We start from the raw sequence: 19842 nt of genomic DNA on the forward strand, positions 1-19842 counted from the left end.
GTGTTCCCTCAGAGTGACTGAAGATAATATCTTTCCACTTGTCCTTGTGGAACCGAGCTCATTTGAGGCTATCCTACATTTGTGTAATTTGGTAAAAAGCAGTAATTTTTCTGTGACAGAGTCCTCCAGATGGAAATACTTGAAAATGGCAGCCTTTAGACAGCTTGCTCATTTTAGCTATTCAGATCACCTGCTATTGTTTCTACTAGTTACACTTGAAAGAAATGGCAGGTTGCAGCTCTGGCCATCTGTCTCAGTGCATATCAGAGTAGCTGCTCTGTTTGCAGTTAATGTGATCATTGCTCATCAGATTTTCTTGAATTATTTCTCTCTAGCACCAATAAAATATGTGACGTATAGAGCTCTCCAGTCACTGCTGCTGTGCCCACAAAGATTACCCTCCTGGGCTGCTGTTACCTGGCTGAATGCCTCTTTTCCCTGCTCCTCACTCCATCTGTAAATTACACCAGAGGGAATTCTTCCTTATCGCTATTGAATAAGTAACAGGAAATATATTGTCTTCAGAAGAACCAGGTTACATATGTGAGGCTTACAGAACATCAGCAGTGGGACTGAAGTCTGGAAATACTGTATCAGTTGTGCATTTTTACTCTGAATAGTAATTCGGGGGGTATTTTTGTATCTCTTAAAAACCAAGAATACACTTTTTCTAGAGATTAAAAAATAGCATACTCACATACTCCAAATAATTAATACAGTTTGAAAACAATTATGACAAATCATTCACATACCTTCTAAAACCTAAATTCAGACTAATCTCAGCATTGTTTATTTTTCTTGCTGCAGTTGAGTCTTCTACAAGCTAAGCTAAAGCCTAAAGATCAGTTGTTGTTGGTTGTATTCTAGCAATAATTACTAGAGGCATCAATCAAGATCAGGGCCTCATTGTAGTAAGCACTCTATGAACATAGAGTTAAAGGACAGTCCCTGCCCTGAAGTTTAGAATTTAATTCAGGGGTGTCAAACTCATTTTGTGGTGCAGGCCTAATTACCCATTCAGTCAGTCAGTGGGCTGGGAGTAAAAGGTGTTAACTGATGTTTCCTAGAATCAATAGAATTCTGGTCACTGGTGCCTAGAATGTTTCCTTTAAATTTTGGAATTGATTGGTTAGGGCGTTTACAAGTTACTGCATTACAGATAGACTGAGAAACACTTGGCAGCAGTTGGCTAGCTGCTGAAGGTCTTCAGTTTTTAGAAGAGGTAACTATGGCTACATATTCATTTTTGAGTGGAGATCACAAACTAAGAAATCACAAATATAGCACAATGTGTCATTACCTACTGTAGAATATCAGCACAGCATAGGTTACGTAACTTCTTCTGTTAGTACAGTAACTCATTGCTTAACATTGTAGTTATGTTCCTGAAAAATGCGACTTTAAGTGAATCCAGTTTCCCCATAAGAATTCATGTAAGGGGGGGGGCTAGGTTCCAGGGAAATTTTTTTCACCAGACAAAAGACTATATTATATAATATATATATATATATATACACACACACAGAGTATAAGTTTTAAACAAATAATTTAATACTGTACACAGCAATGACGATTGTGAAGCTTGGTTGAGGTGGTGAAGTCAGAGGGTGGAAGAGGGTGGGATATTTCCCAGGGAATACCTTACTGCTAAATGATGAACTAGAACAGCTGAGCCCTCAAGGGTTAACACATTGTTGTTAATGTAGCCTCACACTCTACAAGGCAGCACAAATGGAGGGAGGGGAGACAGCATGGCAGACAGAGACACACACCCTATTGTGTGAGAGAGAGATGCTCATTGCCCCTTTAAGTACGCTGACTCCACTCTAAGTACATTGCCTTTTTAAGTAGGTCAACAAGTTGAGACAGCCCCTGCTGCCAGCATGCTCCCTCTGTCCTGAGCCCTGTCTTGTCCCTCCTCCCATGGAAATGGGGTAAGTGAGGGGCAGGAGCAGGGGGGCGGGGGACACCCTGACATTAGCCCCCTTCTTCCCTCCCACCCTGCACAACAAGCAGGAAGCTCCCGGGAGCAGCTCCAAGGCAGAGGGCGGGAGCAGCACAGGGCAGTGGCGGGAGGGACAGCTGAACTGCCATCAATTGATAGCCTGCTGGGTGGCTGCCGCACAGGGAACTTAGGGGAACAGGGGGCTGCCGGTCCACCCTGGTTCCAAGCTCCCACCAGCTAGCTCCAACGGGCTGCTCTTTATGCAAGCAGTGGACAAAGCAGGCGGCTGCCAAACAACGTTATAAGGGAGCATTGTGCAACTTTAAACGAGCATGTTCTCTAATTGATCAGCAACGTAACAACGGAACAGCGTTAACCGGGACGAGTTTAAGTCAGGAGTTACTGTAGTGATAAGTGAAAGTTTTTAAGGACTTTAAAACAAGTTTGGAGGACACTGTCTAGGCTGGTAGACCAGTAATTAAAGCTACGAGCTCTGGGTGTTGACTTCTAGGGATGTATGCAAACCTATATCAGTCTTCTGAGACAGTAGGATACTGAAAATAATAAGCATCCTACTCTGCAAGCTCTTTGAACAGCTGAAAATTTCCATATCATTAAAAAGCAGCCTGGGGACAGGAGTGCTTCTGACAGGCAGAGCAATAGGACAATATGCATGCTTGTTTGAAAACCAGGCACCATGAGACTGACTCTAACAAAAAACCCAGCAGAGGCTTCAATATTTCAAATTCTGTAGAATTTTATCCGGGGAATGTTTGTAGGGCGAAGAGATGAGCACAGCTGGAAGGGGAAGGATTAATGTTGTAATCTTTAAATGTAACTTTCAACATAGGGGAGATACAGGGGCCTGTCAATTTTGTCGTCTCTTTTTAAAATAGGACATATTTGTATCCCTGCATATCTTTGTTCATGTCCTGGCTATCCTATGAAGTTGTAACTCTGGAGAATGTATTTCACAAGCTTTCAAATAAATATGATAGGGTTTCACCTGACTCTTAAAATTTTGTGATACTTTATGGCAGGAAGTGCTCTTTAAGTGGGTTATTTTATGTCTGTCAAAGATGAATCATGAAATGACAGGGTTAGAAGTGACTGTTTGGAGCAGCTTCTGTGTTTGCAGAGACAGTCTTGTATTACTTTCCCCATAGGGATATTTAATGTTATTTTTAAAGGGGTCTTATTTAGAACTCAGTGAAATTTTTCAGATAGTTTATTTGCTGAAAAATGTGGTTTGGTATTCTGTTCTTCTTTGAGTGCTTGCTCATGTCGATTCTGTGCTAGGTGTGTGCGTACCAAGTGCACAGTTGCTACAGATTTTCCCCCCTGTGGGGGCTGGCCTATGCACCCCAGCATGAAATGGATATGAGCAACACATCTTGAAGAAAAACAGTTCCGGAAGGTTAGTAACTGCATTTTTAAAATATTTTCTAAACAAAATGTTTTGTGTTTTTAGATACTTAGCTAGATTTATTTTACAAAACAAAAGACAAGTTTCAGGTTGGAAAGTCCACCATTCACTGAACCAAAAAACCCAATTATGCATTCAGCTCTAATCTTATCACTATGGCATTACTACCTCCATTGTGCATTCCATTGTCGTCATGTTGTCCTTTATAAATTTGACATGGAGTAAAATTTTCAAAAGTGCCTAAGTGACACAAGAGCCAAAGATCCATTGACTTCCAGTGAGACTGAGGGCTGGTATACAATGAAAACTTACATCGTCATAGTTACATCTCTGAGGGATGTGAAAAAGCCACACTCCTTTGAGACGTAGCTATGCCAACCTAACCACCATCGTAGACAGCGCTAGAACGATAGAAGATTTCCCATTGCGCTAGCTACCACCTCTCCGGGAGGTCAATTAACTACAGGGATGGTAGAAGCCCTCCCGTTTCTGCAGTGAGTCTACACTGAAGCATCAGAGCAGTGCAGCTGCAGCTGTGTCACTGTAGTGTTTTAAGTGTAGCCGTACCATAACTAAGTGCGCAAGTCTCTTTGAAAAATAGGACTTAAGCTCCCCTGTCATGGAAGTACTTTAGAAATTTTACCTAGGGCCAGGAGGTTTAAAGGAATAAAAATTTACTTACTTATAGAACATCAAATTCCTAGCAGAATTTTTTTAAAAGATACTCTTCTGTTTTTATTTACTTTTGTATTTATCTTGGCCATTGAAAATCAATCAGTTTGACTTTCATGTTCTGATGCACTGTCACTATCTGCAGTATTTGGATTACAGATGTTGCAGAGAAGTACTTAAATGCAAACAAGCTTTCATTTTTTTTTCCTAAATAATGATGGAAACATTCCTATTAATATATTAACTCTTTTTCACAATCTTTGTGCTGCCTTCCTTGAAGACTACAGTAGTCGTTTAATTACGTGATCACCTACTTCTTGTCAAATGCAATATATTGTGTTTTTACAATGTTGTATGTGTATATGCAGCATCTTGTAGTACTGTAGTTCAAAGACTGGAAAATCATATATGTTGAAAGTACTATGTATATGACATTTACATAACCTACTACAGAAAGCAAAATTTAAGTTTCTTCATATTGTGGTATCATATAGGCCATCTAACTTAACAGCAAACTTAACTGTCTCATCCTTTGAATTGCACATAAGGAAGGCTGTACTTGTTAGAGAGAAAATTAATACATGGCAGCCTAAAATATTAAAATTCATAGTTTACAGGGGAGAACCTGCATCAGAATTCTGGCACTGATTCTCTACCTCCTTGCTTTGTGGTTGTCATTTGCACCTGTGCAAGGTGGATGAAAACACCATCAAATGAGAGTAGTAGGAAGATAGCTTAAGCCCTTCAGGGATTTTGGGTGGGGGCTGGTCTATACACACATTTAGAATGGTTATGTTAAGTCCCCATTGGTACACAGTTGTATACATTTAAATCTGATTGAATTAGTTGAACTTGCCTCTGTAAACTTATAGGGGCAAGATAAACCTATGTCAGAACACTAAGTTGCAATGGTTTAGTTAAATTGATTTAGAATCATAGCTCTCATTAAATGGGTGCAACTTTGTGCAGACCAGACCTTTGTGTTTGTACACTGCCTAGGCAAAATAGGTCTGGGGCCTCTAGGTGTACTACCTCAGCGCAAAAACTATTTGCTCTGTGCAGATGTAAATTACTACAATAGGTACCAGGCAGTGAAAATAAGGTCTTCTAAATCTTTAAAAATGTGAATGCACCATTGTGCGAATCAGAATAGTGAAGGAAAAATACTAAAGGTTACACATCTAATTAAAAGCATTTAAATTGTATTAAAGTTTGTAGAAAAAGCTATGATATTATCTGAAAACACATTGTCTATCAAATAACTAAAGTTTGTACTAAACTGCTTATTCATAAAAGGGCAGAATGAAGAATTGTGCATTCAACACTAACTTTGGCCCCAACCTAACAAAACACTTACAATTTGAGTAATCCCATTGAATTCAATGGGATAGCTGATGTGCTGAAAGTTAAGCACCTGTTTAAGCATTGGGGCCTTTGACATCTCCTGATCTTGAGTGAGTAACTGTGAATCTTTAATGTTTTCTTAATATAGTTTCTTACATATAGAATTATACGTTAAATTGGTACTTTTTTATGTACTTTTTTAAAGGTTTGTTTGACCTGAGCTGTTAACGAAATTGAGAGTTTAATTAAAATTAATTATAAAGGTGTTTATAATGGTGGTGGTAGTTTTTCCACACCCATTCAATGCCCAGCTTTCAAATTTGTCTGGTATTTTCCTGTTTCACTTGTTTCTGCAGATCCAGTGTCCAACTTGCCAACTTGTCTGGTGTTTTAAGTGCCACTCTCCCTGGCATGAAGGTGTTAACTGTAAAGAATACAAAAAGGGAGACAAGCTGTTGCGTCACTGGGCCAGTGAGATTGAACATGGGCAAAGGAATGCTCAGAAATGTCCAAAATGCAAGGTAAGCTATCCTCTGTTAGGGCACAATATAAGCTTTCAGAATTGCAGTTGAATAATAATGATCCAAACTGAGGCATCTGTTTGTCTAATGTTACTTCAGCAAATATATAATGGAATAATGGAATGGATGCATATTAAGGAGGTGTTACTCTGAGTAACATAGTTAAGCCTACCTAACCCCCACCGTAGACAGCGCTAGGTCAACAGAAGTTATTCCATTGTCCTAGCTACCACTTCTCAGGGAGGTGGATTATCTATGCCAATGGCAGAACCCCTCTCGTCGTCATAAGTAATATCTACACTGAAGTGTAGCTGTGCTCCTGTAGCATTTGAAATGTAGACAAGCCCAATGTGTGGAAAAGTACCTTTGTTAATAAAAGTCCTTCTGCAGTTCAATGACATTTGTTTAGAAATTCGGTATTTCTGTTGAGTTGTAATCTCTGTATGAGGAAGTGTGACTGTTGTTTATACAGTTTTTTTTCACTCTGCCAGAGGATGGATGTGGCAGATCTTTAAAGCTGAATGTTTTGTGTTCTGATTTGAAAGTGAATTCTTGAGGCTGTACTGTCTTTCATGTAGGTCACTCTTGTTAATTCCTTTTGGTAGTGAGTTTCTCCTCTAACTACATAATATTAAACCAAAGTGTCATTAATGTCTGAGAGGGAATTCTGGTTGTTCAGCATTCATCTTTGGAGGAAAGGAGTGTTCTCTAAGCTACACAGTCTGGCCAGTTTGTATCAAAACATTATTTGTTTAAGCAAGATCAAGTCTGTGCAACTGGCAAATAGTAACAAAATAACTGCTTAGAAGGATTGCAAGGTTGCTGTGTTTCTGCTTTTTCCCAACAGTTGTAGCACAGAGTACACCACGACTCAGTCTTACCACCTTTCATTTGTAGATCTCAAAGCACACAAAAAGATCTCAGGAAAGGGGAGCTGCACCACAAAATAGCAGTTGTAACTATAAAAAAAAAAATGTTGTATCTGAAGTAGTGGGATATTTTGAAGCAGTTGTATATAAAGTAGTGGGATATGGATATTCCATATGCAAATTAGAAAAAAGAGGGGGGGAAAGAAGAATCTGCATCTGATGTACTCTTCCATTTGATCTATCCTAACTTGTTCTAGGTCCAGTGCATTCTCACTTGAAGTATTTCATAAAAACAGCTTTCTTGCATACTCTTAAGCGGTAGCATTTATAATATGGTAAGGTCAAAATCAGCCATTAAACTGGGATACTACAAAAAGTAGTGAAGCTTAAGTATTAAAAGGAGCAGGGTATTACTGTTTGTTTTAAGCAAACAGGATTGAAGTATTATTTGTTAAACTGATAACATATTATGATTTATTTTAAAGTACAGCTATACTTTTCTGTACTTTGATTGGATTTTTTTTGAATGGCTGTGTTTTGCTGCTTCGTGTTTTCCACCAATTCCCTTTCCCAGCAAAAAATCCAAGTGCTGGCCAAAAAAAGAAAAAAGAGAGAGAGAGAGTGTGGCCTTTTTTGTGAATCATTTACTAGATCATGGCTTTTTTTGCTTAATATGGAAGGACAATGAACATGTTAATGCTGACTGAATATTCTGTTAGGACCAAAGAAGCAATGTAAAATGATTTGCATACTGTTATGTGATGGAACACAAACTTTATTTTCATATTCCAAGAAGCTGAAGACCGATCTGAACCCAGTTTAAGGATAAACTGAGGCTTCAGGAACTGGTGATACAGGAAAGGAACTGCACTTTCAGAAATGGATCCTTCCTGAACAAACCCACAAGAACTTCTGTTACCTGGGAGAATGTTAGAAGAGCATGTGAAAGAGGATGCAGTATTACTTGTATTGCATACAAGTAGCGTCAGTACAGATATGACAATATCCTGCAATATCTAGGACAAAACTAATGGAATTAAGTTAAACCTTGTTGAATTGTTGTTAGTTGTTTTTAGGAACTCATATAGAAAAAGCTGTGTGGTAACTTATAACTGTGGCAATTAGATTGTGTGTCATCTCTGAAGAGAAGGCAAAAGAAGCCTGCTTAGTCAGCTTGTCTGTTGCTGGAGATATCACAGTATCGTCAGGGGCCTGTGCAGCCTGGAAATATCCTAATCAGAAAGATGTGAATATTCACCCACAAGAGGCAACTGCTGGGGAATTAGACACCTAGAGTGGGTGCCCTGGACAGACCGGAGGGAGAAATACAGATGTAGTTGTCCTGAACTGTGACAGCTTCTAAGAGATGATCTTTTAAAGGAATACTACCTACTAAAGCTTTGCAAATAGTTATACATATAGAAGTTCTTTTTTCTATACCTTAGGAAGTGTCTTAAAAATTTTCTCTCTCTATATATATACACACACGCGCACACACACACACAAACATTCACACTCCATGTCTGATCTGTTGAGAAAGAGAGGGCACCAGGTCTGTTGTGACTAAGAAAAGCTAAACAATCATTTCTTATTGTAGTAAGTGATGTTGGAATGGCATTTGAATGGATTTATGATTAATAATATTTGAATGTCAGTATTTCAGTATGACAGTATATTTTAACCCCAGAGTACATTTTTTGCCTAAAGCTTTAAGCTCAAGTATAGTTGCTTGTCATTTGTTCAGAAACTAAAAACTGTAGCAAAGCAGGGAAGTAAGTCTGACTTCTTTTGATGTAACATAGGCTATGTCTAAACTGCATACTACTGGTGGCAGCACGTAAGGATCATGTAGCTACATGCATTCGTGAAAAGCAGGCTGCATCCACACTTTGGGGTGTAGATATGTGTGTCAGTGAAAAGCTGCGGCAGGGGAGAGGCAGTGGGGAAAGGCTTCAGCAGCTCCCTGCTGCTGGAGCTTTGGCTCTGGCCTGAGAGGAAGCAGTAGGGAAAGTGTCTGGCAGCAGGAAGCTGCTGAAGCCCTTCCCTGCTGCCTCCCCTCTATTAGAGCCTTTCCTGGCTGCTGGAGCCTTTTCTTGCCTCAGGGAAAGATTCCAGCAGCAGGGAGGCAGCGGGACACTGCTACTAAAAATAGTTTTGTAGACTGGGAAGGCACTGCTTGGGCATTTAGAGAGCCGTGTTGGGTACATACCACATGGTTCAGGCCTGTCTTTATTTCCCTAAGCAGTGCCTCCCATCTATAGTGGTATTTACACCCGTGCTAGGGAGGCACTTATTGTATGTACTCTACACGCCACAGTAAAGAGTGCAGTGTGTATATACCTGAAGAGGCAAGCTGGTTATTCTCATCAGGAAGGCATAATGTAAAATTATTGGTTGCCTCCAAAGGGTACCATATTACAGTTTTGCCTTATTTATGAGCAGGTAGATATTGGGGGAATGTTGATGTGACCCGAGAACCTCTTAATGCAAACTGCCAAAGGAGGTGTAGAGGGAATACAGGAATGTCATGAGTCTGGTGTGTACATTCTAGATCACCAAAGAATGTCATGTAAGGTCTCAAATGAAAACCGGTGTCACACTGTTCATTAATTCCATTCTGAAGTGTATGTAAAATATTGTATAAGGAGTTGTGGGTGTGCTGAAAATACGTTCTTAAAGTCTGTATCCAGGTACTGGTCACCAGCAAAGGTGAAAAACAGGATTTCTGTCGGATGAGAGATTTATCCATCTATTTGTTTATATGTAAATTGAGTGTTGTCTCATTTGCAATGGTCTTCCTATCATCAGTCTGAACTGAATGCAAATGAAGATTGTCAGAATTTCAGAAAGAAACTAACAACAAGAAAAGAAGAGTTGTGGGGAGAGAACTTTATCTAGAGGGGACCTCTAAAAGTTTGTTAGACTATATTTGTGGGGCAGAGAAGACAGATGGGCGCCTTTCACTGAGGAAGTAAAAGGACAGCAATTTTTCTTCAGGAAAAAGGGGTCTCAGCCAGGCTTGGTTGAAAACACTGGGGAGAACTTTGGGTAAGATAACTTTAGACAAGTGAGTAGTTTATTAGTTAAGGTTTAAGTTTTAGAAAGTGTATGGTTATATGTAACCATTTGTTTCCAATATTCTTACTCACTATTACTCGAATCTCTGTTCTTTGATAGCAAATTTATTCTCGTTTTCACTCTCACTATATGAGAGTGCTGTGGTGTTAAGCAAAGTACTGGTCCTGGGTTGAATTTTACAAGCTGATGTGTACTATTCCTTTACCAGCGAGTCTGGTAATTCTGAGTGTGTTCAGTGGATAAGGGGCTGGATGCTGTAGCAGTGTTCCAAGTATAAGGGGGTTGCTGTGTGGCTGTCGCTATCTTTATAGAGAGAATGAGGCTTAGAAGCTTGGAAGGCAGTGCTTGTGTTGCCAGAGGCTGTTGGTTTCAGGGAACTGATCCACAGCAGGCACAGACAAGACTTATTCGTGCTGAGGGCAGGTGGTGTTGAGGAGCCTCACAACCCTCAGTACCCCTGTGGAGCTGATTTGTTAGTTGTGGTGCAACTTTTCATAAAGTGAACATATAGTCAAAAAATGTGTTACCTTAGTTATGCATTTTTCTGATTTTCTTAAGTTTGTGGGTGTTTTTAGTGTTACAAGAATTTTCCTTTGGGGGATATCTGGGAAGATCTCTAAGAGCATTTCTTGTTTTCCAACATTTTGAGGTAGGTGTTTTGGAATTTCAAGTTCTGGAAGGGTACACAGAGCAGAAGGCACCATTCTGTGGCCACAACTTTAATCCCATCTTAAATTTTTTGAAAGTGAATACTACCTTCCTGTATCTGACTGAAACATTTATTTAGGTGTAGCTGCTGCCTACAGGATATACTTACACAAGCAAGCAAAAACATGTACTGTCAAAACACAACAATATGTTGTATTTTGCCTTTAACATTTATAAATGATAACTACAATGGCAGGATTGGGGTTTCTTTGGGTTCTGTATTACATGATTTAAGACTAAATAATTTGATAGCTTTTTTTAACTGATCCTGTCCTGTTTTGGGATACCTAGTGCAGTCTGACTTTCTGAATAGTTCTGCATCTTGGTGAAAAGTCCTGGGTTTATTTCAGTCATAGATGTCTAGAGCGGTACAAAATCTCCTGTATACATATCCGATGAAAAGGAATATAATTAGTATACCTGTTTCCTCAACCAAAAGTTTTCAAAAATTCTTGAAATAGTGTGGTTAAAAAACTCCCCCACAAAATTCCCCTTCTTCCTCAAGGGTAATTTCTATACAATAAAACAGGAAGTACCGTATGTAGAAAATGTGAACTTGCTGGGGATTTCAGGAGAAAACACATTTTAGGGTGACAGAAGAAAACTTTAAAAAGCTGGTGAGTTACAGTTGTGGAACTTTGAACAGTCGAAGGAGGTTAAGTGAACAAGAAAACTGGTGCAAATCAGGATGGACATACACTCTTTTTGGATCAGATATTCAAATTAACATGAGTATCATCAAATAATCCAGCAAATTGATTGTTGAGTATTTCCAGCTGAATCTTTTAAGGAACTCTCTGGGCTCCTTTTTAGGGCAGTGAATTACTGCAGATATATGAAAGGATTTAACTGTATAGAGGGTTTCCTTTTGAAAGAAGTGTAATGAAGAGGATAGCTAGTCATTTATGATACAGTAAAGTTGTTTGAAAATGTTTGTCTGGGGATTTTTTTAAGGGCTCTTTCTTTCAGGAGGGTTTTTATTGGATGGAAAGATAATTATGGTGGTACAAAAGGTGGGGAAGAAGCTTAACTTTTCAGCAAACTGATAGCTCATTAAGTAACTTGCTGTAAAATATTGTTCACTCGAGAGTCTCATTTAGCCGGCAGAGCAAGTGATCAGGGTGGTTGGGAGTGTCAAAAACATTTTTGCTTGGCCACTCCTCCCCACAACTAGAGTCAGCCCTGTTAGCTAGCTCATACATACTGTAAAGAAATGTGCAGTTTGTTTGTTTATTACATAGTTATAAAATAGCCATGTAGTTTTTTAGAGCAGGGGATTAGGGATCTATTCTAGACTCTGCCACTGATTCAATGTGACATCCTGGCCAAGTCATTTAGCTCTGTGGTGCAATTTGCCCATCTGTAAAATGGGTATAATTTTCACCTTTTGTAAAGCACTGTTGGATTCTTGGATAAAAGTGCCTAATCCTGTAATATGAAGAATGTTTTATGACTTCAGTGGGAGTTAAGGGTGCTCATTGCCATGCAGGATCAAGCCAATAATAGATTCTTCAGAGATTCAAACTGTCTTCTGTTTGGTTGCTCTCCTTTTTCCATTTCTGTGTTATCCTCCTCTATAACAAAGAAATTAAGTTTATCAAGCAATTGAAATGTGCTTTGCTAATTATAGCAAAATGAATTTCTAGGCCTGCACATTCCTTGTGGTGTCTATTACATGTCATACTCCTGCTGTTTTGCCCAGTAGGGTAGAAACATGCAAATGACATTTGATCCATTAACAGTCACTTTTTCCCAACCCTTAGCTGCATAATCCATTTCCATTGGAGGGTTATAGAGACTGGGAGGGAGAAATACCCATCTGAACCAGAGCTGAAGTTTATCAAATGAAATGTCATTTGTAAATTTCTAAGCATCCTGACTGAATTATACAGACTTCATCTGCCACTGTTAGTCTCTGCATTTGATATGAAGCTCCAGGAACAATGTTAAAGATGTATGGCCAATTTTTTTAAACTAATCTGAATAACAATAAAGTGGTAAATTTGAAGAAAATGTTTTACAATTGAAAATACAGTCACTGGAGAAAAGTGAAGCTAGTTGTTTCAAATTTACAGCTTTTCAAAGGCACTTGTGTACATATTCTTGGGGATGTACACTCAGGTCTGTGTAAGTGGCACCTAAAAGTTGAGTTCTCTGGGCTCCTTGAGTGGTTGAATAATATTCTGTAACTTGGGGAACTAAAGTTAGTCAATGCTTAATTTCTTTTATTGTTCCCCCTAGCCTCTGCAGGTTTATCCCATGTTGGCCTCCAATGAGGAATCTCAGTTCATTTCTCAGACTGTTTTCTTTGGAAATTAGGGACAAGTATATATATTGCATGTGGAGATATTTAGCTTTTATCTGGAAATAAGAAAATACATTTCACAGTTATAGTATGAAAGTTTCCTTCTTGTGCTGTAGCATCCCTGCAGACAAAAATGAAAGATCAGGGACGGTGTGGGTCCACTGCTCAATGGAAAACATGAACTGGGAACAGAAGATGATAGGAAGGCAGAGCTGCTCAATGCCTACTTTGCTTCAGTGTTCTCACAAAAAATAACATGAGACCGGAAGTTACCATAGACAATAAAGGGGAAGGGATGCAGATTGGGTTAAAGAACATGTTAGAGATCTTCTGAACAATTTGAATGAATTCAAATCAGCAGAGCCTGATGCTATTCATCACAGGGTACTGAAGGAATTAGCTGAAAAAATCTTGGTGCCACTGGCAATAATATTTGCAAGTTTGTGGATGAGAGGAGAGGTCCTGGAAGACTGGCGTAGGGCTAAAGTAATGCCTATCTTTAAAAAGGAAAAAGGAGGAGTCAGGGAACTATAGACCAGTCAGCCTGACTTCAGTACTTGGGAAACTACTAGAGCAATGTATAAAACATTCAGTTTGCAAATACCTGGAAGCTGAAGGGATAATCACTAGCAGCCAACATGGATTTACCAAGAACAAATCATGCCAAACCAGCTTGATTTTCTTCTTCGATGGGGTAACTGGTTTGGTGGATAGGGGAAATGCAATAGACATAATGTCATAAATATAAGGGGAAGGGTAAACCCCTTTGAAATTCCTCCTGGCCAGGGGAAAGCTCCTCTCACCTGTAAAGGGTTAAGAAGCTAAAGGTAACCTCGCTGGCACCTGACCAAAATGACCAATGAGGAGACAAGATACTTTCAAAAGCTGGGAGGAGGGAGAGAAACAAAGGGTCTGTGTCTGTCTGTATGCTGCTTTTGCCAGGGACAGAACAGGAATGGAGTCTTAGAACTTTTAGTAAGTAATCTAGCTAGGTATGTGTTAGATTATGATTTCTTTAAATGGCTGAGAAAAGAATTGTGCTGAATAGAATAACTATTTCTGTCTGTGTATCTTTTTTGTAACTTAAGGTTTTGCCTAGAGGGGTTCTCTATGTTTTTGAATCTAATTACCCTGTAAGATATCTACCATCCTGATTTTACAGGGGGGATTTCTTTATTTCTATTTACTTCTATTTTCTATTAAAAGTCTTCTTGTAAAAAACTGAATGCTTTTTCATTGTTCTCAGATCCAAGGGTTTGGGTCTGTGGTCACCTATGCAAATTGGTGAGGCTTTTTACCAAACCTTGTCCAGGAAGTGGGGTGCAGGGTTTTGGGAAGTATTTTGGGGGGAAGGACGCGTCCAAACAGCTCTTCCCCAGTAACCAGTATTAGTTTGGTGGTGGTAGCGGCCATTCCAAGGACCACGGGTGGAATACTTTGTACCTTGGGGAAGTTTTGACCTAAGCTGGTAAAGATAAGCTTAGGAGGTTTTTCATGCAGGTCCCCACATCTGTACCCTAGAGTTCAGAGTGGGGGAGGAACCTTGACATGGTGGCATAGTGGTGGGATTAACCTGAAATCATTTTGAGATCCAGTTGAGATTTTTTGAACTAGAAATACAGATTTTAAAAAGGAATTTTTTTTTCCTGTGGCTTTGAAGCAGCTTTGAAACTGAAAGCAGCTTGGGTTTTCCCTGCTTTGTGGCCAAGCAGAGACAAAAGGGGATTATCTTTGTGAATTGCAGGTTTTCTTTGCCTGGAGGCAGGGTACTTAACTCCTGCAGGGAAATTCACAGTCTTCCAACCCAGAGGTTTTTTTTTTTTTTTCTTCCAAAAAGTAAATAGGGGGGGTGTGCTCTACCCATTTGCCTGGAGACAAAAGTGGCAGGGTGTTTTTTTTTAGGATTTTGATTTTTTTGTTTTACAAGGAGCACAGGTTTGAAAGGGAATTTTTTTTTCTTTGGGCTGGGTAAGCAGGTTTCCAAGTAGTTGGAGGTTTTTTGCTTTAATTTGGGCCCAGAGCAGAGACAAGGGAATTGTCTTTTTCTGTAGGCTGACAATCACTATCAGAGAATAGGTATTCTATTCCAGCACAGCAAAATTTTACAGCCAAGTTTTGTTTGTTTATTTCTAAACCTCGGGTGTAAAGTTAGTTAAAAACAGAGAGGTTAGAATGGCAAAATCCGCGGCTCGACTACAGCTCGAATTAGCCAAATTTCAGGCTGAGGAAAGACAAAGGTAACATGAAAGACAGATAGAACTCATGCAGCTGAAGAAGGAACAAGAAAGGGAGGCAGAACAACACCAAGCGGCTGCTCACAGGAGAGCTATGGAAGCGAGGGACAAAGAACTGGAGGAGAAGGAAAAAGAGAGGAAGTATGTGGAGGAGATGGAGAAGATAAAGGCTCAGCAGAATATCCCAACAAACCCTAGTAATCCTTCTCCAAGTACCACTTCCCATCCCAGAAAGTTCCCCACCTACAAGGCAGGCGATGATACTGAGGCCTTCCTAGAAAACTTCGAAAGGGCCTGCCTTGGGTACAACATCTCTACTGACCAATACATGGTAGAGCTGAGGCCGCAGCTCAGTGGACCCTTAGCTGAGGTGGCAGCTGAAATGCCTAAAGAACACATGAACAAGTATGAACTGTTTAAATCCAAGGCGAGAGTCAGAATGGGGATAACACCCGAGCAGTCTCGTCGGAGGTTCAGAGCCCTAAGGTGGAAACCAGACATGTCATTTACCCGACATGCCTACCACATTGTGAAACATTGGGATGCCTGGATATCAGGAGCAAGTGTTGAATCTCCAGTAAATTTGCCCTTCCTAATGCAAATGGAACAATTCTTAGAGGGTGTTCCTGAGGAAATAGAAAGATACATCCTAGATGGGAAACCCAAAACTGTAATCGAGGCAGGAGAGATTGGAGCCAGATGGGTGGAGGTGGCAGAGAAGAAGAAAACTGGTCGCAGTTGGAGCGGAGACCAGAAGGGACCACCCCAGACCACACCCTATTACCGGGGGCCGCCCAAGGCCCCACCTACCTCCCAAAGAACCCTCCAGACCCCTTATCGTCCTGCCACCCCGTTCTCCAGCAACCCTCCTCACCCCAGTGACCCGTCAGCTGGACGATGATTTAAATGTAACGAGCTGGGGCATGTAAAGACCAACTGCCCCAAGAACCCCAACAGATTACAGTTCATTGCACCGGAATCACACCAGAGGTCCACAGGCCCAGATACTTCCCAGATACCCTTGGAGCGGAGGGAAACTGTGAGTGTGGGCGGGAAGAAGGTCACCGCGTGGAGGGACACCGGAGCACAAGTGTCAGCTATCCATGCTTCCTTAGTGGACCCCAATTTAATCAACCCAGAGATCCAAGTGACGATTCAACCCTTCAAGTCCAACTCTTTCAATTTGCCTACAGCCAAGTTGCCTGTCCAGTACAAGGGCTGGTCAGGAATGTGGACTTTTGCAGTCTATGATGATTATCCCATCCCCATGCTGTTGGGGGAAGACTTGGCCAATCATGTGAAGCAGGCCAAGAGGGTGGGAACGGTCACCCGCAGCCAGGCTAAACAAGCCGTGAGGCCTAGCTCTGTTCCGGAAACTGCTATCAGGACCCAGTCAGAGGTGATGGACCTGGACCTTAGGCCAATGTCTGCAACAGCAGTAGTGGATCCAGTCCCAGAGACCCAGACGGAACCAGTCCCAGAACCGGAACCAGCCGAACAACCAACACCAGACCCTGTGTCAGCACTGAATCCAGTACTTGCAACCTCAACACCAGAGGGCCCCACTGAACCTGAACTGGCAGCAGCCGATAACCCTACACAAGAGGCTCAGCCGGAGCCTGAATCCCAACATAGTGCACCAGCGGAGAGCGGTTCACAGTCAACAGAAACAGCTCCATCCCCTATATCGCTTCCAGAGGGACCAAGCCTAGGTCCACAATCCAATGAGGAACTGAAGTCCCCAGCATCAAGGGCACAGTTCCAGACCGAACAGGAAGCAGATGAAAGCCTCCAGAGAGCTTGGACGGCGGCACGGAGCAACCCACCGCCTCTCAGCTCTTCTAATCGATCCAGGTTTGTTGTAGAAAGAGGACTTTTATACAAGGAAACTCTTTCTGGTGGACACCAGGAAGACTGGCATCCTCAGAGACAGTTGGTAGTTCCAACTAAATACCGGGCCAAGCTCTTGAGCTTAGCCCATGATCACCCTAGTGGCCATGCTGGGGTGAACAGGACCAAAGACCGTTTGGGGGGATCATTCCACTGGGAGGGAATGGGCAAGGATGTTTCTACCTATGTCCAGTCTTGTGAGGTGTGCCAAAGAGTGGGAAAACCCCAAGACCAGGTCAAAGCCCCTCTACAACCACTCCCCATCATTGAAGTTCCATTTCAGCGAGTAGCTGTGGATATTCTGGGTCCTTTTCCGAAAAAGACACCCAGAGGAAAGCAGTACATACTGACTTTCATGGATTTTGCCACCCGATGGCCGGAAGCAGTAGCTCTAAGCAACACCAGGGCTAAAAGTGTGTGCCAGGCACTAGCAGACATTTTTGCCAGGGTAGGTTGGCCCTCCGACATCCTCACCGATGCAGGGACTAATTTCCTGGCAGGAACTATGAAAAACCTTTGGGAAGCTCATGGGGTAAATCACTTGGTTGCCACTCCTTACCACCATCAAACAAATGGCATGGTGGAGAAGTTTAATGGAACTTTGGGGGCCATGATACGTAAATTCGTAAATGAGCACTCCAATGATTGGGACCTAGTGTTGCAGCAGTTGCTCTTTGCCTACAGAGCTGTACCACATCCCAGTTTAGGGTTTTCCCCATTTGAACTTGTATATGGCCGTGAGGTTAAGGGGCCATTGCAGTTGGTGAAGCAGCAATGGGAGGGATTTACACCTTCTCCAGGAACTAACATTCTGGACTTTGTAACCAACCTACAAAACACCCTCCGAACCTCTTTAGCCCTTGCTAAAGAAAACTTACAGGATGCTCAAAAAGAGCAAAAAGCCTGGTATGATAAACATGCCAGAGAGCGTTCCTTCAAAGTAGGAGACCAGGTCATGGTCTTAAGGGCGCTCCAGGCCCATAAAATGGAAGCATCGTGGGAAGGGCCATTCATGGTCCAGGAGCGCCTGGGAGCTGTTAATTATCTCATAGCATTCCCCACCTCCAACCGAAAGCCTAAGGTGTACCATATTAATTCTCTAAAGCCCTTTTATTCCAGAGAATTAAAGGTTTGTCAGTTTACAGCCCAGGGAGAAGATGATGCTGAGTGGCCCGAAGGTGTCTACTACGAAGGGAAATGTGCTGGTGGTGTGGAAGAGGTGAACCTCTCCATGACCCTTGGGCGTATGCAGCGACAGCAGATCCAGGAGCTGTGCACTAGCTACGCGCCAACGTTCTCAGCCACCCCAGGACTGACTGAACGGGCATACCACTCCATTGACACAGGTAATGCTCACCCAATTAGGGTCCAACCTTACCGGGTGTCTCCTCAAGCTAAAACTGCTATAGAACGGGAGATCCAGGATATGTTACAGATGGGTGTAATCCGCCCCTCTGAAAGTGCATGGGCATCTCCAGTGGTTCTAGTTCCCAAACCAGATGGGGAAATACGTTTTTGCGTGGACTACCGTAAGCTAAATGCTGTAACTCGCCCAGACAACTATCCAATGCCACGCACAGATGAACTGTTAGAGAAACTGGGACGGGCCCAGTTCATCTCTACCTTGGACTTAACAAAGGGGTACTGGCAGGTACCGCTAGATGAATCTGCCAAGGAAAGGTCAGCCTTCATCACACATCTCGGGCTGTATGAATTTAATGTACTCCCTTTCGGGCTGCGAAATGCACCCGCCACTTTCCAAAGACTTGTAGATGGTCTCCTAGCGGGATTAGGAGAATATGCAGTCGCCTACCTTGACGATGTGGCCATATTTTCGGATTCCTGGGCAGACCACCTGGAACATCTACAAAAAGTCCTTGAGCGCATAAGGGAGGCAGGACTAACTGTTAAGGCTAAGAAGTGTCAAATAGGCCTAAACAGAGTGACTTAGCTTGGACACCAGGTGGGTCAAGGAACTATCAGCCCCCTACAGGCCAAAGTGGATGCTATCCAAAAGTGGCCTGTCCCAAAGTCAAAGAAACAGGTTCAATCCTTCTTAGGCTTGGCCGGTTATTACAGACGATTTGTACCGCACTACAGCCAAATCGCTGCCCCACTGACAGACCTAACCAAAAAGAAACAGCCAAATGCTGCTCAGTGGACCGGAAAGTGTCAGAAGGCCTTTAACAAGCTTAAAGCGACACTCATGTCTGACCCTGTACTAAGGGCCCCAGACTTTGACAAACCGTTCCTAGTAACCACAGATGCATCCGAGCGTGGTGTGGGAGCAGTTTTAATGCAAAAAGGACCTGATCAAGAATTCCACCCTGTAGTGTTTCTCAGCAAAAAACTGTCTGAGAGGGAAAGCAACTGGTCAGTCACTGAAAAAGAATGTTATGCCATTGTCTACGCTCTGGAAAAGTTACGCCCATATGTTTGGGGACGGCGTATCCACCTGCAAACCGACCATGCTGCACTAAAATGGCTTCACACCATCAAAGAAACTAACAAAAAACTTCTTCGGTGGAGTTTAGCTCTCCAAGATTTTGATTTCGACATCCAACACATCTCAGGAGCTTCTAACAAAGTGGCTGATGCACTCTCCCGTGAAAGTTTCCCAGAATCAACTGGTTAAAATCGTCCTTAAGATGTGGAAAATATTGTTAGTCTTTATGTACTTGGTAGTATATTTAGAGATGCATGTGTCTTATTAACTCTGTTTTTCCTAGAGCTCCAGGAAGAAATCCCAGCCAGTGTTTCACCCTAGCTGAGATTTGGGGGGCGTGTCATAAATATAAGGGGAAGGGTAAACCCCTTTGAAATTCCTCCTGGCCAGGGGAAAGCTCCTCT

At 41.9% G+C, this 19842-nt stretch overlaps 1 protein-coding gene across 1 annotated transcript in view; it reads left to right on the top strand.

Moving 5' to 3' along the window:
- Positions 1-19842, top strand: part of RNF217 (ring finger protein 217) — a 108773-nt gene that overhangs the window by 54562 nt on the left and 34369 nt on the right. The window contains exon 3 of the mRNA XM_077811728.1: positions 5744-5908. Coding sequence (XP_077667854.1) covers positions 5744-5908 — 165 coding nt within the window. The remainder of the gene's footprint in view (positions 1-5743; positions 5909-19842) is intronic.

Source organism: Eretmochelys imbricata, chromosome 3 (genome assembly GCF_965152235.1).
Source record: "Eretmochelys imbricata isolate rEreImb1 chromosome 3, rEreImb1.hap1, whole genome shotgun sequence".
In the NCBI taxonomy this organism is placed as follows: Eukaryota; Metazoa; Chordata; order Testudines; family Cheloniidae; genus Eretmochelys; species Eretmochelys imbricata.